This window comes from Lissotriton helveticus, chromosome 10, assembly GCF_964261635.1.
Source record: "Lissotriton helveticus chromosome 10, aLisHel1.1, whole genome shotgun sequence".
NCBI classification, from domain to species: domain Eukaryota; kingdom Metazoa; phylum Chordata; class Amphibia; order Caudata; family Salamandridae; genus Lissotriton; species Lissotriton helveticus.
The window spans coordinates 1,117,018,009-1,117,044,594 of NC_136071.1; the positions used below are offsets into that span (position 1 = coordinate 1,117,018,009).

A 26,586-nucleotide genomic window follows, 5' to 3' on the forward strand; every position below is an offset into this window, starting at 1 on the left:
ACAGATTACAAGTGGCACAAAACGCAGCAGCTAGGATTTTACTCCGCATCCCTAGACAACAGTCAGCTAGGCCAGCCCTGAAGACACTAGACTGGCTCCCAATAAAGGCCAGAATACAGTTCAAATCACTCTGCATTGCTCATAGAGCCATGAATGATAAAGGCCCGGCTTTAATTAAAAAACTTTGTCACACACTACATCCCAGGTAGGCACCTTAGATCCTGCACAGATCTACTTATGAAACGGACCAGAATAAAGAGAGCCAGATGGGGAGGTAGATCCTTCTCGTATCTGGCCCCGGGACTATGAAACTCCCTCCCTAGGGAAACATGCATGCTAACTGATGAATTGGCGTTCAGAAAAAGGCTCAAAACGTGGCTCTGCCCGTAATCCTCTATGCAACCTCTGCCAATTCTCTCAGCGCTGGGAAGCCCTTGGGCAGCTATGCGCTATATAAATCCATAAACATAATGCTTCATAAACAGCTGTACATCGAAAGGATACACTGGAGGACTCTGTACATCATGAACTTCCATTGTGGCATCAAGCACACTGCGTCCAGCACAAAATTGAGTTCAAGAATCAAGGTCATATGAGGAGAACTGTTTTAAGAGGAGGTGATGGGAAACACTCCATATACATTTTGTCCCATTTGCAACGACAAATTCCTATGTTCGGGCAAGCACCTATCTGTAGCCTCTCTCAAGCAAGCGACCATGTTGAAAGTGCCTGTTTGATCCAAAAATACCATTTATCGCCAAAGAGATAGAAGGTGGACACACTGCACCATTACTCTACAACGTCTGCCAGCATTACTGTTACCGAACATGCTGATTGCTTTGAGTCTGAAGTCAATCCGGGGAAACCATTTGGGATGCCAGAAGGGCAGCAGTAAAAAGGTACACACATCTCTAGAGAACAAGGTCCAGGGACACCTCTCCCACCTGTACCCACAACCAAGACTAAACATTGGGATTCCACATTCTGCATTGAGGACCAACCCAAATGGTCAACTCTAGACAGGGTTCAGCCTTGAAGATTGCTGAGGGCCATCACTCCGAGGATTGGCGTTTCGACTCTTCATACAAAAGAACATTTCTTAAGCAGTGTGATGAGTTACCCGAGGAGAATATTCAACAAAGGGCTAGACATCTGCATTTGGCCTGACACCTATCTTGCCCATCGGAAGAGTTTCGAACTTCAGCACTAATAAGACTCAAAAAGTATTAGATGCCATAAAGATTGACCCCCACAAACTTCAGAACTGAAACCGACCTATAAAGAGAGAATTTAATCTGCCCAGGTCACCTTTGCTGATGCTCATCAATGGACCATCTTGTTTGATCTGGAAACGGGCCACATCGTGGTGCAAACTGCACACAGTTATCGGTCACCATTTCAGAAAAGCACAAGCTTACATTTGAAGAGGCTGTATCGCCTGCAATTGGGACTTTTCATATTTACAAAAGATAGCTATTTTCCCAGCACTAACGTCCCCATTGCCAACTTGCCCTAACACTTCCTTAAAGAGGGCGCCGTAACTACAAATTCACTTCCTCCCTATCAAGAGCCTGTAGACTTTGAAGATGAGGATATTTCATAGTACTTTTTTAGGGTTCAGTCCCTTGATGAGAAACCATTGAAACTGTATCTTGCAAAGGCTTTTCCACCTGATGAAATATTGTATCTCAAACGGATATCACCGAGGCAGCACCAACATAATATTCCTCTCCATATTGAGAAGGGCTTTCTTATAGAGATTATTTTTAAAACCAAGAAAACTAAACAGTGCTTGCCTATGCTTAAGACTAGGTTTAAAAGTTGTACAGGGAATTTATAGATACTGTTAAAGTGCACAACATGCGTCTAGAGGACGTTAAAGTATTTTTCACTTGACCTTCTCTTCATCAGACACCATGCTTTCCCAGACTCAAGGGTGGTGCACAGAGCAAGAAAATGAGCTTTCATGCAAAAGACTGGTAACACCCCACTCTCAGATAAAGAAACCAAAAATCTTCATGCGACCTGCAAGCGAGTAGCCGTAGGTCCTGTCTCACAAATATTCTATTGTCAACTTTTTAGCCCTATTGGCAAAGCGTGATAGACACCCATGGGAGGAGATGGAGCAACAATTGCAACATCTGCCGGATGTCTGCCTAAATGGTCTAAGGAGATTGTCTAGTACAGCAAAATAATCTCCAGCCCTAGCATTTGGTGCCCTTTGGATGCCACTCAACCAGCCTCCCAATAAATCAGCACGTGTCCTCATTTTGAACCACACATGGCTATGTATTTCTGTCAAGCAGCATCTCATCGCTCTACGTTCGATGGTGAGTAACTTTTCAGGCTAGAGGTTGATGGGGTGCTTGCGAAGATCAAGACAGATTTGCAAACAGCAGTGAAGTCTAAGGGTGTCATAAACCAACAGCAGAATCCTACTTTTCACCGTGGCCAAACAAGATCTTCAAAATAGGGGAGAAACAGCCAGCTCACATCAAGTTTACAACACGCAATAAATAGCCTTTGCCTCTGGGAACACAGCAGATTTCTAAACAGGGACAGTTCACTCACTGTTCCTGTTGTAGTAATGGCTACTTCATAGGTGCGGTAACAAGAGGGAAGGAAAATTCAATTAAAAAGAAAAAAGGGACTTACCTGGCTCTGCCGGAGTCCAGCTTCTTCTTCCCGCCCTGCACAAAGCTCTCCGACTCCTCACCCAATCCGGTGTTGATCTCATGCTCAACCTAGCATGAGAGCAGCGCCAGGATTGGTTTTAGCAGCCTGGTTTGCTGCTCAGACAGTGCCTGCGAGCCTGTGGCGTTTCTCCAACCCAGCCGAAACCCAAGTGCGCATGCCAGTTTGGCCAGCCTAAGAATGCTGGTCAAACCGATATGTGCACTGACATTGTGCAACTCTCCTCCCCCTGCGTAGTCTGCTATCATCAAAGACAATGGTACCGCTCCGCCCTGGACTCGGGCCACTCGGCAGTGCCAGCGGGAAAAAATGATAATGAGTAGTTGTCTTGTCTTTTTTTTTTTAAAACATTTTTATCTCCTGGCACCGACCTGTGGGGCGACGCTCCTCCGTTATAAGAGGCCCTGGCGCGCTGTGCCTTTGGGAGTGGATGTGAATCGTCAGTGGATCTGCAACGCTATAACTGACTCCATCATCAACCCAAATCGTTTTTAAGAGTCATTTAGCGCCTGAAGGATTCAGTAAAGTGCCCCGCTAACCACTCACCTCGTGTATGAATCACTTTTATGGTTGCAGCATCTGTGGTTCGCAGAATCCGAGTGTTTTCAGCTGCAAAATGTTAGTATTTGAGGACTGAGCCTGTTTGCAAGCAAGAAATGTCTTTTTGACTCGTAAAAGGGGTTCTGCAACTCATTCTGAATTGCAATAGGCTCGTGAAAGGGGCGTCTCCTCCTGACTGAGTCACGAAGCAATGACGTGGTTTGTGACGCATTTGCTTTGGTAAACGGTGGCTCAGAAAAGGACGCCTAAATTGAGGCGGTTTATGATTTGCAAAGCGGAAGCTGCCCCAGGCGATACGATACCTTTCCATTTGTGAACCGTGTTAAGCATCTTGGGGAGCGCACTGCAGGCGCGGAGACAATTGCATACTTTTTTTTTTACATTATAAAATAGCCCATCTCTTTTTAAATGACAGGTGCTGCCCCCTAACCCCCCGCCCCCCCCTCCCCAAAATAAATGAGAATGCGAACGAAGGATGGAGGTCTGCTGCCCCCTGCCGGCCACCGGCCCTGCATTCATAGCCATTCATATGAGTTGCAAATAACAACCTGCCCTGCCTGCCTAATGAATCATTTTTTGGCAGGTGGTTTTCGTCGTCCTGCGAATGAGCAGTTTGGGTGTGACCTCCTTGTACAAAGATCCCGTCGCACATTGCACACCTGTTCGAAGACCAGTCGGTGTAGAATTCAAAATTTGCGAACATTCGTGACAAGAATTTTCAATTCTATTAAAGACAAGGAGGCGAGGATTATGCTTTCTCATTTCTTTATTAGAAATGCTCAGCAGCCAATCACAAAACAGTAAAGAAAAAAACCACTACATTTCCCATGAATACTCTGGATAACCATAGAGTAAACACACTATATAAGGAACCATAGAGAATAACACATCCTCTTTCTTTTTCCATAGTAAAAACAGTTCAATTGAAGAAAATCGCAGTCCCAAACGAAACCATGGATTCACGAAGAAAAACACGAAGCAGTAGTCCAATGGAAAGGCAGAAGCGATGCTTGCAGCAGCTGAAGAGCCTCTGGGACGAGCAACAGTCAACAGCCAAGGAAGAACGCACAGCAAGCACATCATTTAGGATCTGACCCTGAAAATCAAAACAAGCCGTAATATACTATACCCACAATGGATGAAACATCAGAACCAAACAGGGGGGGGGGGGGAGTGTCAAGAAGATAACATGAAACAATGCATAATACAGTTGCATACAATGCAAAAGACCAAACAGTAGAAATGTAAGCAGATAACTTGGGTGGGATAATCCTCGCCTCCTTGTCCTTAATAGAATTGAAAATTCTTGTCACGAATGTTCGCAAATTTTGAATTCTATGTCAGGACAGGAGGCTCTGATTATGCTTGTTCAAAGCTGATCCACCACCACAGAAGCAATGTGATCAATTGGTTTGTAATAAAGGATTTAAAAACTGAATCAGAAGACCAATCTGCAGCCTTCATAATGTCAGACAAATTGACACCCATTGAGAAGACTTTGGAAGCCATAGCCCCTCGTGCAGAATGTGCACCAAAAACTGAAACATCAATGCCAGCTTCTGACATGAGCCATCTGACCCAGCGGGCCAATGTAGCTGGGGCGACAGGGCGAAATGGCTTCTGAAAAGCAATTAACAACTGACCCTGCATATCTGAACGTAAAGGAGCAGTACTCGCCTCGTAATCTTTAATACATTGCACAACGCAAAGGTTGGGATGAGAGGGAAAAGAAGGATAGGTAATCGAAGCGGTATTCGTTTTGGTACGTCTAGAAATAACAAAAGAAACCCCTTCAGGTGTAAAACTTCAACCTGCCAGGTCGAGAGCTCGAACATCAGACACACATTTACAGGACACGAGGCATAACAACATAGTCAGTTTAGTTGATAGTTGTTTACGAGATAACAAGGAATTGGAAGGCCAGGCTTCCAAAAATCGCAAAACAACTGAAACATCCCACAAGGATACGTATTTGGGACAAGGAGGCTTCACCAGACGGATGCCCTTAAGTAATTTGGAAATCAAAGGATGTTCACCCGCAGGTTTACAATTAATATGAATGTAGCCTGCCGAAATGGCGGAACGGAAATTATTAACAGTCCGATACGCCAAACCGGAGGAAGCAAGGGAAGCAAGAAAGTTAATGATCATAGAGACATCTGCTGCAGTGGGATCAATATCCTGTTGAACACACCAATCACACCATCATTTCCAGGACCCTGTGTAGCATTTGAGTGTTGGGTGCCCAAGATTCGCTGATAAACTTGGAAGTGTCTCGTGAAAGGCCTGGGATCGTCCAGCGATCCCTGAAATTCGCCAAGCCACAAGAAGGAGATCGCCTGATTGGATCAGGGGATGCGGAGTGCCGAGAGGATCCAGCAAGAGATTCCACTTCTGGGGAAGAAGGAGCGGCGCTGCACAACACATTTTCAGGGGAACCGGGAACCAAGCTTGAGCCCTCCACAAAGGGGCAATCAGAATCAGTTCCGACTGATAACACTTTGTGCAAGCCAGGACTCTGGGAATCATCATGAACGGGGGAAAGGCGTAGCACAGAAGTGACGGCCAGGCCTGGAGGAAGACGTCCGTGGTCAGGGCTTCCGGGTCCGGCCTCCAGCTGAAGAACAGGGGAAGCTGAGTGTTGAGGCGAGAGGCGAACAGGTCGATCTGACACTGGCCCCAAACCCGGAGAAGAGAACGGAATACGCGAGGATGAAGCTTCCAATCGCTGAAATCCCGAAGACGACGCGAATTCCAGTCCGCAATCTGATTGTTGTGACCGGGAAGATATTCGGCAATAACAGTGATCTTCTTTTGTAGACAAAAATGCCAAAAGTCTTTAGCGATCTCCGCCAAGATCCTGGACTTCGTCCCGCCCAGCTTGTTGACATATCGAACCGCTGAAACATTGTCCATGCGGAGAAGAATGCAGCAATAGGAGCGAAGGGGAGTGAAACAACGGATCGCGAAGGACCCTGCCAGGAGTTCCAGGCAATTGATATGGAGAGACAACTCCTGGGGAGACCACCGACCCCCCGTCGATACTGGACCGCACTGGGCTCTCCAACCCCACAGGCTGGCATCGGACTCTATCACCATTTCCGGAGATGATCCGAACAGGGCTCGCCCATTCCAGGCATCCATATGGTCCAACCACCACTGCATCTCCCACCTCGCTTCCTCTGAAAGAGAGACCAGATCTGAATAGCGGAGGCCTTTCTGGAGATGACGGATCTTCAAACGTTGAAGGGCCCTGTAGTGCAGAGGGCCCGGGAAAATCACCTGAATCGAGGACGCCAACAGACCGACAACCCGCGCTATGGATCTCAATGATAGTCTGTCTGGATATAACTGAAGTCAATTCCTTCTTGATGTATCGAATCTTTTGATTGGGTAAGAGAAGTTGACAGGAAAGAGAATTGATCTGGAAACCCAGAAAGTCTATCACTTGTGATGGAATGAAGATCGATTTCTGAGGATTCACCAGAAAGCCCAGAGATTGCAAGAGGGTGATGGACCACTCTAGATGAGTCCGGAGTTTGATGGGACAATCTGCCATGATCAGAATGTTGTCCAGATATAATCAAACGAACACCCCGAGCCCGCAAGCATTCCACGACGGGCCTCAGAAGTTTCGTGAAGCACCAAGGTGCTGATGAGAGGCCGAACGGGAGGACTTGATACTCGAACCAATTCCCAAGCCATTCGAACTGCAGGAATCGGTGGTGAGGGCCGAAAATTGGTATCGACAGATACGCGTCTTTGAGGTCGAGTCCGGACCATCCAATCACCCTTGCGAAGAAGGTCTTGCAACAGATGAATGCCTTCCATCTTGAAGTGACGATAAACAACTCCTCCATTGAAATCTTTCAGATTGAGAACCAAACGGGACCCGCCCCCTTTTTTCTGAACCAGAAAAACTGTGCTCACAAACCCATTGGGATGGCGGACAGTCCGACGAATTGCCCCTTTTCTCAGAAGGGAGTCTTATCTCCTCTGAAATTAACTTTTGATCGTGAAGGGAGAAAACCATTGGGGTTGGAGGGTGGGATTGATGCTCGGGCTGGTAAAATTCTATTTTGTAACCCTGCACCGTGACCAGTAACCAAGCATCGTTGGAGATCAGACGCCACTTCGGAAGCTGGAATCAACCTCACCTGAAGTGTTGGAATCATGGTGTCCTCCTTGATTTCCGCTGAATCTTCCTTTCTTGTACTGCCCTCTCCCTTTGCGAGAGGGATAGAAGGTGGAACAATTGTTGTAGCCGGTATCCTGACCACCGCCTCTTTGGGACTGGAATCCCCTTTGGGAATTTTGCTGAGAGCCACGGCCGAACGAGCGTCCCCTGTGTCGTCCGGCCCTGGAAAAAAAACGGCCGAAACGCTCGCCGCAGCGAAGCCTGAGCCTTATCAAGGCCACTAAAAGTAGCCACAAATTTAGTAAGTTCCTTGAGGAAAGGCTGACCAAAAAGCAGACCTTGAGCTAAGGGATCGGACTCAGCGGAAGAGAGCTCCGCCAATTTCGGATCCAACTTCAGGAGGATGGATCGGCGACGCTCACAGTAGATTGCGCAATTAGCATTCCCTAATTGACAAATTGCGCGTTGGGACCATTCGATTAATTCATCAGGATCGACAAGAGCCGAAGACGCTTTGGCCTGTAAACCCAGGTCCAAAATTTTAGTGAGAGGGCCCAATAAATCAAGCATCTTGTCTTGGCAAGAACGCCATGCCCGGTCAATACCCTTCTTAGGGTCTTTGGCATATTTTTTAAGATAAGTGACCATCATAGGGTCAACCTCTGGTGTATCAGCCAAATTGTCGGTCAAATCAGGACGAGGGCACTCTGACCGGAGGCGAGCCCTAACATCTTTCTCAAAGGGCTGGCGACTATGCGCCTAAACATATATTCTGCCACAGCCGGGGATGGGAGCCAGGAAGATGAATGCGGGTGAACAATATCAGAGGGTTCAAAATTGAGAAGGGAAGGATGGGTGGGGGCATCAACTAAATGCGCCTTACGAGCCTTCTTTAAAGGGGGGGGGTCATCATGGTCGGAGGAGGAAGAGGAATGGGTATCATCCGTATCAGTAAACGGAACCTGGGACGTGGAAGCACCCCCAGAAGACTTAGCAGGAACGTGACCAGCAGATACGGTCTTAGCCAATTTCCTAAAATCCAAACTATGAGGATTAGATGGGGACTTAGAGAAACTCCGTGAAGAAGGCAACCAGCCCTGTTGTTGGGCATATTTGGACAAATGACGTTTCAAGGGAGTTATAGCTCGAACCAGAGCCTTGTTGACAGACTGCTGCACTCCCTGATCCAAAGCCTCAACTAAATCTTGTTCCATAGAGCCAGAGGCATCATCCTCGTAAGAATAGTCTTCCTCATCATAATAATAGTGAGCCATAATCGCAACAGGTGGCGACAATAATGCCCACAGAGGAGACTCAGTCAGAAAGGCCAGAGGCGCAATGCAGGGGGAGTGACTAACCCCAAAGCAAGCCAAAACAAGCACAGGCAGAGCCTGACAGACAATTAAAATTAAGTGTGGAGGGAGGGCTTGCTCAATTCAGCCACTCTAGGCAAAGCCTATGAGAATTATACAGTCCAAAAGCATAGAATTCAATTATGGGCGTAAAATGGGGCTAGCTGCAGGCTGTGGGACTTTGGGGGCGAGGTCGCCGCGTCAGAAATCGTCTCCGGTGTTGAAATGTCGTCAGACTCCAGATAATGCCTGGCACGCATGCGCGGAGCAGCCGCCTGACAGCTGAAGAAGGAAGAAACTCCTCTGCCCCGGTAACTTCCGCTTCACTGAAAAGAATGCGGGCGCGGAGCGCCTGCACCAAGGAGGCGAACACGCGCTCCAAAACCCACAATAAAGGCAAGAAATAATGCGCACAAGGAGGGAAATAAGCACAGAAAACTAGCACACGCTGCAGGAAACGAAGCGCAAGCACAGCGCAAACACAGCGGTAACCAAGCGGCAACAAAGCGCGCTGAAATGCAAAACCAAGCAATTATAAACACAATGTTAAAACAAGTAGAGAAAAACAGTAAATGCACTTAACTGGCTGCTGAGCAGCAATGAAAGAGGATGTGTTATTCTCTATGGTTCCTTATATAGTGTGTATACTCTATGGTTATCCAGAGTATTCATGGGAAATGTAGTTGTTTTTTTCTTTACTGTTTTGTGATTGGCTGCTGAGCATTTCTAAAAAAAAAATGAGAAAGCTTAATCGGAGCCTCCTGTCCTCACATAGAATTAGCCCTGCTGGTTTGCGAACAGGTGTAAATACATCAAACCCCTGCACCCTCTTCTGCTGCCAACCAGTATTTCACTATTCGTTGTTATTTCCATTTTTGTTTCAAGAGATCATGCTGTTCTACTTGAGTTGTGCCCCTATTTACTATTCCTTTCATGCCGGCTTGTTAGCTCTGGATAATTAAGTAGCGCTGGGAGAGTTGTTCGGACATCATATCGGCTTCCTAGAATTGTGTATGTGTAGTAACATGAGTGTATTTCTGATCTGTACTATAATTAATACTGTATGGTATTTTAATTAGTTTAAAGCACTCGACGCTAATCATTTAAAAAAAATAATAATAAACGTTTACCTGTTTCTAGCACGTGGGACGCAAAGCAAGGCCCAGTGAAAGATGCTTACAGCCTGGCTAACAATCCCCAGTACAGACTGGAGGTCAAGTGCCCACAAGGTGGCGCTGCAGTCTGGGTCCTTCTCAGCCGACACATCACAGACAAGGTAGGCTGACCTGTCTTTTTGAGGTCTATGTTTGCAGTACTTCTTATCATGATAGTTTCTATTGTAAAACCTGTGAATATTATGTCGTGAATAACTTTACTTCACACAGGACCCTGTTATTGTATTGTTTAGGACGGGCCCAAAACATAAAACGCACAGTTAAAAATCCTATAATAACTTTTTATACACGTCAAGCCTCAAAAATACTAAGCTACAATTTTAAACAATCTGTTTTAAGACGGATACATAAAAGGGATTGTCAACCCCCTAGATAGCCTTATTCCATTAACATGCTCACTTAAACATGTAAAGAGGATCAATCACGCTCCCTGGTACACCCCAGCCCTGAACATTCTTAGAAAAGAGTGCAAAAAGACGGAACGAACATGGAGAAAAAATAAAACAGCAACGGACAAAAACGCCTATCAATCTGCCATGAAGGCGTATAAACAAGCCCTCCTCAGCGCTAAAAGCTCCTTCTTTGAGGTAAGAATACAAAATTCCTCGTGCTCAGCAAAAGAGACTTTCTCCATACTTAAGGAGCTTCTCCATGTCCCACCCCCTCCGCAGACACCCCTGGACCCCAAAGCAGCCGAGGAGAAATGTGTCAACCTGGCCAATTTCTTTGATAGCAAAATCAAGAAAATCCTTTCCTCTCTACCTGCTACTAATCAGACCACCCCGGGAGTCGCTAAGGACCGCACTCCTACATCTGGAAACCCCATGGACAACCCGGTATCCCCTCGTCTAACCGCATTCGGACCAGTTTCAGAAGAAGATGTGGCAACCATTCTAGCAGCCACGAAAAGCGGAGCCCCCAGTGACTCAGTTCCCGTACGTTTCACGAAAGACATAGCACGAACCATCACAGCCAGACTCACGGCCCTCATCAACACCTCCTTTTCCCAAGGAATAGTCCCACAAAGTTGGAAGGAGGCCGTTGTTAAAGGTCTGCTGAAGAAACCGTCACTAGACCCTACAGACCTATCTAATTACCGGCCCATCTCGCTCCTCCCCTGGATAGGTAAGGTCGCGGAGAAGCTCGCAAACAAAAAATTGTCCCACTTCCTGGAATCAAACCACTGCCTAAAGAACTCTCAAACAGGTTTTAGACCAGGCCAGGGCACAGATACCGCCCTCCTGGCGGCCGTAGAAAAAGCGAGGGAAATCATGGATACAGGAGGATCAGTGGCAGTGGTCCTCCTGGACCTCAGCGCAGCATTCGACACTGTCAGCCATCAGGTCCTAGTCCAGCGCCTAGAGAGCACTGGCATACAAGACAGTGCGCTGAGATGGCTTACATCCTTTCTCTCCCGACGTTCTTTCCAAGTCTGGGAAGGAGAAAGCCGATCCCCCTCAATTCCCCTCCGATGTGGAGTGCCCCAGGGCTCCTCATTAAGCCCCACGCTTTTTAACGTATATATGGCCCCCCTGGAGGAGCTGGTCGCCCCTTTTGGAGTCACGATCGTCAGCTACGCTGACGACACTCAATTGGTGGTGACCCTCTCCCACCCCAAGCTGCAGCCTTCCAACCTGCAAGACTGCCTGTCCACGGTTCATCAATGGATGGGCGACTCCGACCTAAAACTGAACGGGTCAAAGACAGAGATCTTGCTTCTCGGACACAAAACTCCGAGTCTCCCTCCGAACATCTGGCCTGCCTGTATGGGTGACCCCCCCTCCCCTAAGACAGAGGTCAAGAGTCTGGGAGTGTGGCTAGAGACAGATCTTACTTTCCGGACACAGGCCAGGAAAACAGCCGGCATCTGCTATGGGCTCCTGAGATCATGCAGGAAAGTACTCCCCCTACTTCCATTCCAGTCCCGGCTGCTACTTATTCAAGGCTTAGTGCTAGCAAGGCTGGATTACAGTAACGCAATCTACCTCGGGGCGCCGGAAGCCACCCTGCAAACACTACAAAAAACTCAAAACGCCGCAGCCCGCCTGCTGACAAAGACCCCAGCAAGAACTTCGGCCAAACCTGCCTTGAAAAAACTTCATTGGCTCCCCGTAAGGGAAAGAGTCGCTTTCAAGGCCCTCTGTCTGGCACACAAGATCATGAACAATACAGGTCCCCCCATTCTGAGCGCCTGGATCACCCCATACAGACCCTCGAGAGCGCTTCGGTCCGAACAAGGAAACCTTATTGTCGTCCCCAGGGTGAAGAAGACCCGCATAGGCGGCCGTAGATTTTCGGTGAACACAGCCAGAAAATGGAACGCTCTCCCCCTAAATCTTAGAGCTGAGCCAAACCTCCTTCGATTCAGGAAGTCCCTCAAAACCCTCCTTTTTCCCTGATTCTCTTTGAATCTTTTTTCTTCCTTTTTCCTGTGCCCCCATTAGGAGTTCGAGGTTTCAGCGCTGGGATACTCAAGGGTGACTACGCGCTATACAAAAACCATAAATAAATAAATAAATTTACAATGCCAATAGCTTAAACTTTCGCAAATGCGAGACCTATTGCATTGCAAATGCGTTCATGCTATAAAAATAAAGTTAGGATAGGCGTGCCCTACCTGCACTAGTTCCTCAGAATGCGGTTTGCAATTTTACTTGATGAAGTGGCTTCTGCAATCATTCTTTGTGTGAACTTACAAAGCACGGACCCTCTCTATGCAACCTCACAGCAGAGTAAAGTGTTTTCCTCCTTACTCCCTTTGAGTTCAGAATGTCTTTAGAAGGTTACTTCCACTTGACCCAAAAGGTCGGATCATGTATAACTTGAAACTACTTTTCCGATTACCTGGTAGTTTTCTGAAGTTGGATGTCTGGCAGGATCTTAGTTTTTTTAAACAGACCCTGTCCGAGATGTGAACCATTTCAGAACCACTTCCCAGCTTCCTGTAAATGCTACTACTCTAGTGGTGTTTGGTCCAGTACATGCTGTCCATGGATTTCTTTTCAGTGGCTCCAGCAGCGCATTGCAGGAATCAGTTTTCAATCCAATGTTTGCTTTAATGGTCCTGTAGTCAGTACTTCGATATGACCAAATGCAGCACACCAGCTTGTTCTCGCTCTCAGAGGTGTCAGTGGAGTTGTGAGCTTCCGTTGGCATTGATTGAACTGGCAATCAATCAGGGTTTTTGTAAAGTGTGACTAGTCGCCCGTTAGGGTCTAAAGACACGGCAGGGTGGAGGTTCTGCAGTCCTTCCTGAATGGAGGCAGTGATGCTGATTGACTGAAATGCAGAGGCAGGAAGTTCCAGGTCTTCGCTTCGAGATAGAAGGATCTTCCTAAAGCCAAGGTCTTGCGGATCCGTTGGACGGTGGCCTGTGCCAGTTGGGCGGAGCAGAGAAGTCTGGTGAGTGTGTAGAAGAGGCGGTGGTTGAGGTATGCAGGTCAGGTGTTGTGGAGGGCTTTGTAGGCTTGCTTGAGGAGCTTGAAGGTGATTACTTTGTTATTCAGGAGCCAGTGAAGGTCTCTTGGGTTACTGGAGATGCGTCTGCAGTAGGGAATGACGTCCAGGATAAGTCTGGTGGATGCGATCTGGAAGCGCTGCAGTTTCTTTGGAGTGTTTGGGTTGCTCTGGCGTAGAGTGCGTTGCCATAGTCGAGCTTGCTGATGACAAGCTCCTGGGTGCCCGTTCTCCTGCATTTGATGAGGATCCACTTGAAGGTCTTCCAATGCGGAGCGTGTGGAAGCAGGAGGATGAGACCGCATTGATTTGGCAGTTCATCAAGAGAGAGGAGTTGAGGATGATGCCGAGGTTATGTGTGTGGTTGGTGGGTGTGGGGGGATTTCGAGCGCTGCAGGCCACCAGGAGTCGTCCAAGGCGGAGTGGCGGTGCCCAGGATGTGGACTTCGGTGTTGTTGGAGTTGCTTTTAAGCCAGCTCTCTTTCATCCAGGTGGCTACTCCCTTCATCCTGTTGTGAAAGTTGGTCTTAGTGGCTTTAGGTTCGTCGGTGAGAGAGAGAATCAGCTAGGTGTCAGTGACATAGGAGACTATGTTAAGTCTGTGGTTCATGCAAGCGGAACAATGTAGATGTTGAAGAGGATGGGGCTCAGTCAGGAGCTCTGGGAAACACCGCAGCTGATCTCTATAGATCTGAGGAGAACGGTGGAAGCTTGACTCTGGGTTCGGCTAGTGAGGAAGGAGTGGATCCACTCTAAAGCTTTGCCATGGATGCCGATGTCATGAAGTCTTCTGCAAAGGATGTGGTGGGAGATGGTGTCGAAGGTGGCAGAGAGGTCCAGGGGGATGAATGCTGTAGTTTCGCCTCAGTCATGGAGAGTGTGGATGTCGTCCTTTGTAGCGAGGAGTGCAGTCTCGGGGCTGTGGTTGCTTCTGAAGCCTAATTTGGAGGGGTCCAGAGTGTGGTGTTTTTCCATGAATTTGGTGAGTTGGGTGTTGATGGCCTTCTCGATGACTTTGGCTGGGAAGGGGAGCAGAGAGATGGGTCTGGAATTCTTGAGGTCTGACAGGTCAGCACAGGGTTTCTTCAGCAGGGGGTTGATTTCTGCGTGTTCCTAGTCTTCAGAGAAGGCGGCAGACCCGATGTTGCAATTGATGGTGCAGCACAGTTCGGGGACAATGGTGGTACTGGCTCAGTTAAGATGTGGTGGGGGCATGGGTCCAAGGGGGCTCCAGAGTGGATGTTTTTCATGATCTTTAGGGTGTCGTCCGCGCGGAGGGAAGGTCCAGTTGAGCAGGGTCTGCTGGGTTCTGGAACATTTGGGTGTGGTGGTTGCGGGTGGGTCCTGGACTGTGAAGCTGCCGCAGATACCTATGATCTTACGGTGAAAGGTGGCAAGGTTGTGGCATCAAGCATCACAGCAAGCAATCTAACTGTATCTGTGATTGGCATTTGGGATCCTAATAGGGTTTTGTTTCTTTATACATTTATTTTGTTTGAAACTATTGTCAATTACCAGCAGCTCATTTTTATTATGATGAAGGTTCAATTTGTTGTTGTTCATCGACTTTTGGGTCTCTGCGACTTTGTGAGCTTGAACATTACCCGACTGTCCTTGGCATGGCTGTAGAATTGTTTGGTGACCGGGTTGTATCTATATATTAAATGGGGAATGGTTAAGACGTGAGTCTTGAATTATGCCTCAGGTAACAGTAAATGGCTTAGGTAAAAATGTGCCACCTTGTACTCTGCATGTTTTATTACACTAAAATTAGCTGGAGCCTTCCATAGTCCCGTTGGACACCCTTACCACCTCCATAAGCCTACAATGAAAGAGAAGGCGATTTAGTATGTCGAATGGTACTGATGGATCTAGGATCATAATAAGCTTTGGAGACACCTTGACTGATGCATCATACGTGTGCTTTCTATAACAAAATGTAATTCTGTTATACTTGGGAAACGTTTGAGGTGAATATTTCAAATTAAAAGTTGGGGTTAAGAGTTGGGTTTTTCATAAGTGTTGTGACCCAAGATTGCTTTAGTGAGTGTTTTAGTGCCACTTCAGTGCCATTTATTAAAAGAAGTGTGAGCAAAATTTGTAATTCTTGCTAATGATCTGCCTGATTTTATCAATTCCCTAGCAAACTTTTTTGTAGTCTATTATTACTTTTTAACAAGACCTTTGTTTGAGCATTTATTTGCTGCACGTCTTTCTAGAATGCTCAGGTTCTTAAACACCTTTTTAGAAGAACTCGGTTTACTATTTTCGAAACCTTTGGAAAATAGCTGCTTCTTATTGATACTTCTAACTGCTGACTCACCGTAGAAAATCCCCCCAGTCGTCAGACTGGCTCAGAAAACTTTTTCTCAGCAGTGCTCTAGTGCACCGCTAGGTGGCCTCGTTGAGCTTCATGTGGACTCCATTCCGCCCCAGAAGTGACAGAGTAGAGATGCAAATAAGCTTCTTGCCGAAATAAGTTCCTTTCCCTCAGTGCCTTCCAACGTAGACCTGGAGCTCTACTCCCGTCCTTGTTGATTTTTCGAAGACTCCTCACAATTTTATCATTGTACCAGGGAACGATATTCCTATAGCAATCTACAGGTTTCAAGCCGTGCCATGATTGCATGAAGCATATGCCTGTCACGAATCCACACGAGGTGTGTCTTTGGGTCTGAATATCGGAGAAAACTCTTAAATCCTTTGACCAGTGCCGCCTCCTGCATCCAAAAGTAATGCAAGACTAGAAGGCAAAGTTGTATGTCGCCTAACACACAAAGAAATTGTGGCCTCAGTCTAGACGAGTAAGTCCTGCACGCGCTCCAAGTCGGCGGCCTGGGCTCGAGCCCAATCGCAAGGCTGCTCCCGTGAACTTCAGCCCGAAGTCCTCCAATAAGTCCAAGTTCAAGCATTTGGGGAAACAAGACTCCACCCCATTCCCACCCAGGACTCAAAACACAATGTGCAAATGCACGTTTCAACCCCTTCAAAGTATTCGGCCACAAAACAGATTGCTCAAATGCAGGGCTTTAAGTGGGATGAAAGAACTGGGGGGGTCTCATTAAGGGCGTGACCAATGTAATTAAGGGCGTGGCTTAAAACACGTAAGCTAAAAAACCTGTGTTTAGCATAGTGTGCCGCCAGACTGTTGTATTTTGCGGTTTCTGTCATTGCACCCAGATATATGATACAACAAGTTACATCATACCTACAACAAGTCAGGACTATTGGCTTTGTCAATGGTCGTTAGTTGCATAAGATAAATAAACAGCAACCATGGCTTGTATATAATATTGAAAAAGCTTCTTCTTCAAGCCCTGGTGACACCGCAACGATGTTGCTGCTCCTGAGTTTCAAAGAGAAGAGAAATCCAGAGAGAAAATGTCTCTCGTGAAAAGATTTCCCTTCCTCTACAACGCTCACCTGGCATGACGTCATGCCGTAACTTCTCCACTAGTGAGAAGTGAGCAGTGTGAGCACACGCACATCGATGTGCCTGCTGCCCCTGCAGCCCCTGCAGTCCAAAAAATAACGGACTGCCTGTGCCAGGGCACAAGAGAGAGCCAGATAGAGACCCGTTTCGAGGACCCCTTAACACCTTCGGCGCTCATGACGAGCTCAGCTCGTCATGAGGCACAGTGGAGCTGTGCTCATGACGAGCTGCGCTAGTCATAACTGCAGCGGAACGCCCACGCGTGGATAATTCCCCTCCTGTGCGCGGCGTTGCATTAAGTGGGCGGAGTCGTGACGAGCTCACCTCATCATGAGCACAGCGCCACTGTGCTGCATGACTAGCTGAGCTTGTCACGAGCACCGCGGTGCTGCATGCGCCCCTGCCCCGCGAGGGAATTAGCCCCGCGTCAAAGGGGTTAAAAAAACTGCCAGTGCTCAGCACCGGTGAGACCCAGCCCACTTAAAGCACTGCTCAGATGGTCAAACTATGTCCTGAATTTTGCAGCTGTTGTCGACCAAGCAGCAAATTGTGGCTTTCAAATAGTCCATGCTGCAAATTGTCAGTGCTTCTGGCACAGTTAAGCATGCCTTCGAGTACCACCGAATTGCATGGGTCTCCAGTCGGGGTCTTCCTCATTTCTGTCTGTCCGCTTCAGATCTGTTACCCGGCCTGTACCAACAGCAAAACAGGCTTCTACTTTGGCCACAAGATCCACACTGATTCCTGCCACCATTGCCGAAGGTTGATCTGGTGCCAGTGATGGACCCTTAACCGGCTCTGGCTTGAGTCTAACCGATGATGTGCTACGAAATTACAAAAGCAAAACCAGCTGTCATGCAACCTCACTAACCCGGTGTCTCTGCCATGTTGCAACTCCAAGCAAGGGCCCCATTATCTCTTTGATTTTTAGTCTGATCCATTTCCAGAGTAGAGGACACCGAAGATGTTGGTGATGGGGTAGGCTTGCTCCCCCTATTATAGTGGTGAAGCCTTAGACAAATTGATTTCCAGAATGCCAGTGAGCTTGGTACCTCTCCTAAGACAGAGCCTGATAAACCACGTGGGCCACCAACAGAAGTGGCCTTGTTTTCACTGGTGGTTTGGGGGGCAGCTGAGACTCTGGAATTACATTACCCTCCACGATACATAAATTACTGTTCTGCTGGAGCTTCTGCAGCCTGGGCCAGCGATTTCCGAGCTCCTGCTTCCTTTTAATGATGCTCTCACACAGAGACTTAGATAGCTACTTTGTAAAAGCCTTGTTCATGCCCGCCTGTGAATATAGTGGGCGCCAGACGTCCCAGACAGGTGTCTGGCAACCCGGAGTTTCTCACCAAGACCTCCACCCTAAAAAGCCTTACTATTCAGGCCTCTACCAGTAAAGTGAATCCCAAACCATTTCCCATCACTCTTTCAGACAGGGAGTGCAAGAGAATCGATGCTTTTGGCAAATTTGTTTTCTTCTACCAGTGTAGACTGCAGTACGTTAATTAACTTGTCCATTGGTCTGCTATACACTTACCCCTTGGGACATGCTCAGTGAGATCTTGCTGGTGGTCCCGTAAGATCTTAGGTCTTCTTTGGTCCAGGTGAAACATGATCGACCGGATGCAGCCAAATATGTTATCCACGTACGCCTGGATATCACGGATTCCCCAGTGAGAGCAGACTGTACCAATGTAGTCCATTGTGGACATGCTTGGATGCGATGCACAAGGTTGTCTGGAGATGTATAGGCCTCTGAAATGGATATGCCTTTCAATGAGTTTAGCTTTTACGGAGAGAAGGTAGACTTTAGTTGAAATACTTTCAGAATAGCTGAGCAATAGTATTCCCCTTTGGGCTCTTGACAAGAACTTCTTGTCCCAGTTCCGAAGGTTTAAAGGCCATTCCAGATGGTTGGCTCATAGACAAAGAAACCTTTCCAGCCAATGATACTGCAGATACCTCTGTCCTTTAAAGGTCGGGGACTTGGGTCTGGCAGGCAGTGTACAGGCCATCAGGGGCATTACTTTTCCGATTCCTCGTCCCCTGTTACATCAGCCATCAAGCTGCTTTATTTTCCCCTTAGTGGCACATGCCCACCAATTGAGGGGCAGTAATCGGCATTTCCCTCAAGGATGGCAATTCATCTAAGCTGACAGATAGGACTTCCAAGTTGTTAAAAATGGCTATGTTCTATTTTTCTCTCCTCTCAGCCCACTATCCCTTCCACACCAGACGGAATTTTGGATAATCGCCTGACAATTCTGTTACAGGAGGTCTGCCTGTTGCTGTCCCAGGTTTCCAACTTGACAGCGTTTGATTTGCTTCTTGGAGTGGTGGAAAACTGTTTTCCTTGTTGCGATTTCATCAGCTCGTCACATGAGTGTACTTGGCACTTTCAGTGCAACCGCCCAACATCTGAGCCCCTCCACAGACTCCATCTCAGGGAGGTACTACTTTGGGATCTATTAAAAGGTGAGGCATTTGCAGTCAGAAGTATCCACCAGCTGAACAATTTATGTACTTTTGATAATGCTCCTCCTGGTGGATACACTACCTAACTGCCAATTCCTGACTGTCCTTCCACCTCTCCTTTTTGTGTAGTGGCCTCTTTTTGACTTCTAAAATGGTCTCAAGTTAGTATTTGGCTCACTGTTAACAGCGATTGTTGACTCTCCATGTCTGATTGTGCAGGGAGGGTAAAGATAAGAAACTGTGGTGGCTTTGACTCAGTGTGGAGTAAGGAAGAGCCAACTAATGGTGCATGGGGGCAGTTCTGTGAAATGGTTTCTGCATCCTGTCTGGGGATATTCTAAGGTGAGGAATCTTCAGTCAAATAGCATTTACACCAGAAAGAGTGTTACCAAAGGTAAACAACATTTTCTTTGTGTGCAAAATGTGGTTTTCATCTTCTCTTTTTCTAGTTATTTATTTATTTGTAGGGTGAAGGTTGGTTTCATTAATCTATGAGGTGTCCTGTTGCCATTGCCTCAGGCTTTTACTTAACTCATATCTGCAGTGAAACATTTATTCATGTTTATTTTCATCCTTCATTTAAGTCACCTTGTGAGTACTAATTGATCATTGATGTTCTGTAGTGAAGCCGAGTCATCCGCTGCAGTTCTGTTGGGATAAATGCTGGGTGAACGGTGATCTGGCCTCTTTGAATTGCGGCACTATCAATTGATGGTACCTCTGATCCCACCTTTGTACTGTGGTTTGTATGAATTTTCCAATTGGTCATTCAAAAGCATGTGCCAGATGTTTTGCAGAAAGTGTTGCAGCGATGTAGTCAAAACTGTAGAATTGTAGCTAAGTGCTGAAATAAGAAGGTGGCTCATCCGTAGTGCTCTCCAAAGAACAGGTTACAATCCCAAAACCTTCTGGAGATAACTGTCACCCTGCCTGATAGAAAAGAAGATACTGCACCTGGATGTGGGGGCATCTGTTTGGAGGGGTGGGGACCACCACCTGATGTTTGCCTTACTGACCGGACTGAGTGCTAGAAAAGCAGGAGACACTTGGTGGAGCCAGGACACTGGGAACCACATGTTGGGCAAATCAGAGCAGTGGGGTTGTGACGAGGTGGTGAGCCAGGGTGATTCAAGGCAAGAAAGCAACATCACTTTGGGAGTGAGGCGGGCGGAAGGCAGCAACCCACCTAAAATAAGGCAATACTCCGGGGCAAGAAGATCCTCTGCCATTTCCAGGCAAAAAATAAAGAACACAGTGGCATCTACACAGAAGCTCGAGGGAATGAGGTGAGCCTGGTGGAAGCTGTTGAGGCCACTCGGTGAAAGAGACATGTCTTTCGGGATCTCTAGCCGGGAGAGGCTGTGGGAAATAGATGGGCTTGTTGGACTATATGGATGCGGGAGGACCCAGATAGTGGCAGAGATCTGGGACAGAGGCGGGCAGGAAATTGTATCCTGCCTCGCAAGAGTGTACCTGGCAGAGGAAGACCCTAAAACAACTCAGAAACAATCAAAACATAGGTAATGAGCAGTACGTTGGCCGGTAACCCTGGGCAACATCCCCCCTCAAGTGACTCGGACTAACGAAATAGAAATCGATTTTCCGCCCCCTTAGTAGTACTGAGGTGATCTCCAACCGATATATATGAGATAAGTATAAACAAGGCTCTGTGGGCGAGGATTGCTCAAAGGCTCCACCCTCTTCACTCCCCCGCCAAAATGGCTCAAATGAGGTGGGTTTAAAAATAACAAGGAAGAAGATGAAGTAGTAAAACAGCTCAGCAAGGTAACATGGATAAATTTGCTTTGCAAAACACCACAAGATTGAGGACACTCAAGGCTAATGCAAAAACAACAGTTGATGGACAGAATGCAGAACAATGTCATACAGTCACCCCAGTACAGAGATCTGGGCCTAAATCCATGGTTTTTTGCACTCCACTCCACACCACCCCAGTTCAGACATGTCTATATGCAAATCAGCCTTGACCCCGTGCCTCATGGGAACAGTCCAGCCCGAACTGCCAAGCCATGTCTTCCCTCGACCGGAATCCAGCATCCTAGGACCGGTTTCTGACTATCAGCCATCATCAGCCAGGACAGCTTGACTCCAGTGGTGTGGAGAGTACGGGACTCACGTCTGAGCATACCCGTCCCACTCAGGGTGACAAATGCAAAAACAACAATTGATGGACAGAATGCAGAACAATGTCATACATTCACCCCAGTACAGAGATCTAGGCCTAAATCCATTGTTGTTTTGCACTCCACACCACCCCAGTTCAGACATGGCTATATGCAAATCAGCCTTGACCCTGTGCCTCATGGGAACAGTTCAGCCCGAACTGCCAAGCCATGTCTTCCCTGGACCGGAATCAAGCATCCTAGGACCGGTTTCTAGCTATCAGCCGTCCTCAGCCAGGATAGCTTGACTCCAGTGGTGTGGAGAGCACGGGACTCACGTCTGAGCATACCCGTCCCACTCGGGGTGACGAATGCAAAAACAACAGTTTATTTTATTTTATACAACTTGTTGAGCGCACGATTACCCAAGGGTGTCCTGGCGCTAGACAGAAGATCTGGAAAGTTCAGGTCTGAGAACCTTAGGTGAGTCTAGTGATTAAATAGCCATGTCTTTAGCTGTTTCCTGAATGATGTTAGTGTAGGAATGCTCTTGAGGTGACAAGGCAAGGTGTTCCATAATTTAGCCATGGCCACTGCAAAGGATCTATCTCCCCATGTAGCCTTCTTAGTTTTAACTACCTTCAGAAGGTTGGCACCAGCGGATCTGAGAATGCGTGATGGTCGGTAAGGGCAGAGGGCATCCTTTAGAAAAGATGGACCTTTTTCATGAATGCTTTTAAAGGCTGTACACAGGGCTTTGAATTTAATTCGTTGTCTGACTGGTAGCCAGTGAAGTTTGCGAATAATGTTGGAAATAGGTTTGAATTTAGGTGTGCCTGTGACAAGTCTGGCAGCCGCATTCTGAACCAGCTGGAGCTTATTCACTACTTGTTCTTGGGCATTGAGCATGAGGGCATTGCAGTAGTCAACTCGGGACATTAGTAATGTTAAGATCAAGGTGTTTATGGTGTTCGAGGGAAGGTAAGGTTGAAGTTTTCTGATCATTCTCAATGTAAAAAATGAAGCAGAAACTATCGAACTGGCTTGGTGAGTGTATGAGAGTTTATTATCAAAGATTACGCCAAGGTTTCTGACCTTGGTGACCGGATTGTGTGGGGGGGCGAGGTCTTGAGGCCACCAGGTGGGAGACCATGCGGGAGTGAGTTTCCCAAACACCATGACTTCGGTTTTACCCGAATTAAGCTTCAGACAGTTTGAGTTCATCCAACTGCTTATGGCAAGCATTCCCTTTTGGAAGTTAGTAGCGACATCGATTCCGTTGTTGTTAATAGCCAGAACAAGCTGCGTATCGTCTGCGTAAGATGTTACTGCTAGACGATGAGCTTTGATGATCCTCGCTAAGTCCACCACATAGATGTTGAAAAGTGTTGGACTTAGCGAGGATCCCTGAGGGACTCCACAAGGTAGTGAAAAGAAGTCGGAGGAGAAAGCGCCCATGGAAACCGATTGCTCTCTGTCTGTCAGGAAAGATGCGAGGAGTGAAACGGCTTTTTCGACACGGTCGATAAGAATAGAATGATCGACCGTGTCGAAAGCTGCGGAAAGGTCAAGCAGTATAAGCACCCCGGCGCCTCCTTTATCGAGGATCATTCTTATCTTATCCGAGGCTTTTATTAATGCCGTTTCCGTACCGTGTCCCCTCCTAAATCCAAACTGTGAGGCATCTAGACAGCTGTTGTTGTCTATGTGTTCAGATAGCTGACTATTCATAATTTTTTCAATGATCTTAGATGGGTAGGGAATACAGGCTATGGGTCTATAACTAGTGACTTTGGAGGGATCTAAGGTGGTTTTTTGAGCAGTGGCTTAATTACTGTCTTTTTCCATATGGTGGGATAGGTGCATGATGTAATCATGGCATTAAAAATATCTTCAGGAATAGTCGAGATAGTGTCGGGGACCAGCTTAAGAACTGAAGGTGGACAGGGATCGTTAGGTGAGCCAGAATTAGTTGTCAGCATAAGTTTGTGGACTAGCTCAGGCGAGGTGTGACCGAAGGAAAAACTGGGTAAATTTGGGTGTGTGGGTTCGGATAAAGTGTGAAACTGATATGTGTCATTAGTAAGTTTATTAAAATTGGAGTAAATATCACAGACCTTTTCTTGGAAATATGTAGAAAGAGCATTGCACATAGATGGAGACGCTTCTGTGGTAGAGGGTTTGTTGTGGCCAGAGAGGTGGGAAACGACCTGAAAGAGTTGTTTAATTGAGTCTTGGGATGATTCAATTTGATTGTTAAAGAAAATACTCTTCTGAGTAATGATCATTTGTTTGTAGTTCTTTAACTTCTCTTTGTAGCAGCTTTTTTCATGAGGGTCATAATTATTACGCCACTTGCATTCTTGTCGTCTGCAGCTTTGTTTTTCTAATCTAAGAGACTCAGTAAACCATGGGGCAGAATTTGAAGGTCTATTGGCAGAACGTTTTTTTATGGGAACAGAAGTGTCAATTGCAATCTCGATGCATGTGGTATAGTGGATGGCTGCGGTTTCCGGATCAATCAATCAATCAATCATAACACTTGTATAGCGCGCTACTCACCCGGAAGGGTCTCAAGGCGCTTGGGGGAAGGGGGGTGCTACTGCTCGAACAGCCAGGTCTTGAGTTGTCTCCTGAAGGCGTGGTGGTCCTGGGTAAGCCGAAGGTGGATGGGGAGGGAGTTCCATGTCTTGGGCGCCAGGTATGAGAAGGATCTGCCTCCGGCGGTGGCTCTTCGGATGCGTGGTGCGAGGGCGAGGCTAGCGGACCGTAGCTGGTGGGTGGGCGTGTGGAAGGTCAGGCGGTCGTTGAGGTACTTGGGGCCCAGGTCGTGGAGAGACTTGTGGGTGAGGAGCCTGAACGTGATCCTCTTGCTGACGGGGAGCCAGTGCAGGTTCCTCAGGTGGCCGGAGATGTGGCTGCGTCGAGGGATGTCCAGGATGAGTCGGGGGGAGGCGTTCTGGATGCGTTGTAGTCTTTTCTGTAGCTTGGCTGTGGTTCCAGCCGGATCAGAGGTGTCAAACTCTTTCAAGGGGTCTAGTTTATTTCTAAATTCGGGAATATTAATGTTTTTCCATGATTTAAAAGTGTTGGGATTACAGGGTTTCGTGGGGGATGAAGTAAGAAGAAGAATATTGAAGCAGACAGCGGAATGATCTGTCCATGTAAGTGGCATGGTACTCTCTATGATCAAGAGTTAAGATTGGAAAAAATTCCATCTAACGTATGTCCTGCTAAGTGCGTGGGGGAGTGAACAAATTAGGTAAGACCTGCTGCGTTCATTTCGGTGAGGAGGGCGTAAGTGTCGGGTCCTCATTCATCTCTAGGTGAAAATTAAAATCACCTAAGATGGTAAAGTTGTTTTCCCCAGGTACTGGCTCTAAAAGGTGGCTCAGGAAGGACAGAAAGGTAGAGCGGGGACCTGGGGGCCGATAGAGCAGAATGCCTCTAAAGGAACTGGAGTAGGGTGTAACAAAAGTGAAATTCAAGGCTTCACAGGTATTGATTTTTAAAGGTTCTGTACGTAGAAGGAAGGTGTCTCGATATATTATCGCTATACCCCCCCCCTTTTTTAAGAGATCTGTCAAGTCTAATGTTAGAGAATCCCTCCGGAGTAGCTGAGGTGAAATCAGGGTCGGACGCCTGGTCCCCCCAGGTTTCGGTGAGTAGCAAGATGTCCAGGTTCCAGCTTTCAATAAAATAGGCAATTTCGTACCTGTGTTTCGGAAGTGATGTAGCATTTAGAAGGGCTAATTTGATGGTATTGAGAGATTTGTTGTGGGGTGGAGTAACTGAGGCTGTTAAGTGGGGGTGATCCATAATGTGAAGTGAACAATAGGGACAGGTGACCGTAGCATAATTGAGAGCCTGTAGATTTGTAGGGCCGCAGTGAGTGCTAATGTTTTTAAATGATTTCAGATAGACAGCATCGTAATGGATAACTGGGGTAAAAGGGCGGAATGTATGTGGGCCAAGGGGGGTGGCCCTAGGCTCGGGACAAGCTCGGACAGGCGGCGCGCCCGCTGCGCTTCCGGGGAGGGGGTAACATTTTATAGTGGTGAGGGTGGGAGGGCCGAGCAATTGGTCTGCTCGCCCTCTAACTCACCCAAGATGGCAGTGATGTTTAGCCAATGCAGCGCCTAATCGGCTGCTGTGGCCCCAGCTTGAATACGGTGAGCGCAAGCGTGAGGGAAAGGTAGGAAGTGCTCAGGGAACATTTGATGGACAGAATGTAGAACAATGTCATACATTCACCCCAGTACAGAGATCTAAGCCTAAATCCATCGTTTTTTGCACTCCACACCACCCCAGTTCAGACATGGCTATATGCAAATCAGCCTTGACCCTGTGCCTCATGGGAACAGTCCAGCCCGAACTGCCAAGCCTTGTCTTCCCTGGACCGGAATCAACCATCCTAGGACCGGTTTCTGACTATCAGCCATCATCAGCCAGGACAGCTTGACTCCAGTGGTGTGGAGAGCACGGGACTCACGTCTGAGCATACCCGTCCCACTCGGGGTGACAAATGCAAAAACAACAGTTGATGGACAGAATGTAGAACAATGTCATACATTCACCCCAGTATAGAGATCTGGGCCTAAATCCATCGTTTTTCTGCACTCCACACCACCCCAGTTCAGACATGGCTATATGCAAATCGGCCTTGACCCCGTGCCTCATGGGAACAGTCCAGCCCGACCTGCCAAGCCATTTCTGAACTGGGGTCGCAGAGTGGGCTAAAGAACGGTGATGGATTAAACCCAGATCTGTTGACTGGGTGTGAGTGTTTGATTGGTTCAGATGCTCCGTCCATCACCACCCCCTTTTGTACCGCTTTGTTCGCCATAAGTTGGCAGGGTATGCTCAGACGTGAGTCCCTTGCTCACTTTGCCACTGGATTCAAGCAAGCCTGGCTGAAGACGGCTGAAATGCCAGAAACCGGTCCTAGGAAGCTTGTTTCCGGTCCAGTGAAGGCATGGCTTGGCAGTTCGGGCTGGACTGTTCCCATGAGGCACAGGCTCAGACTGATTTGCATATGGCCATGTCTGAACTGGGGTGGCAGAGTGGGCTAAAGAACGGTGATGGATTAAACCCAGATCTGTTGAATGGGTGTGAGTGTTTGATTGGTTCAGATGCTCCGTCCATCACCACCCCCTTTTGTACCGACACTCAA

The 26,586-nt window shown here is 47.5% G+C and overlaps 2 protein-coding genes across 6 annotated transcripts in view; one reads left to right on the forward strand and one right to left on the reverse strand.

Annotated features, from left to right (window-relative positions):
* CAPN7 (calpain 7) overlaps positions 1-26,586 on the forward strand; it is a 264,535-nt gene that overhangs the window by 115,377 nt on the left and 122,572 nt on the right. For 3 of the 4 annotated variants that reach the window (XM_078663888.1, XM_078663890.1, XM_078663889.1), the window contains one exon: positions 9,886-10,021. The exons of the other annotated variant lie outside the window; for it this stretch is intronic. In XM_078663888.1, coding sequence (XP_078520014.1) covers positions 9,886-10,021 — 136 coding nt within the window. The remainder of the gene's footprint in view (positions 1-9,885; positions 10,022-26,586) is intronic. 4 annotated transcript variants of the gene reach the window in all.
* The window catches only part of LOC144784831 (uncharacterized), a 54,861-nt gene that overhangs the window by 15,797 nt on the left and 12,478 nt on the right, over positions 1-26,586 (reverse strand). The window lies entirely within an intron of this gene.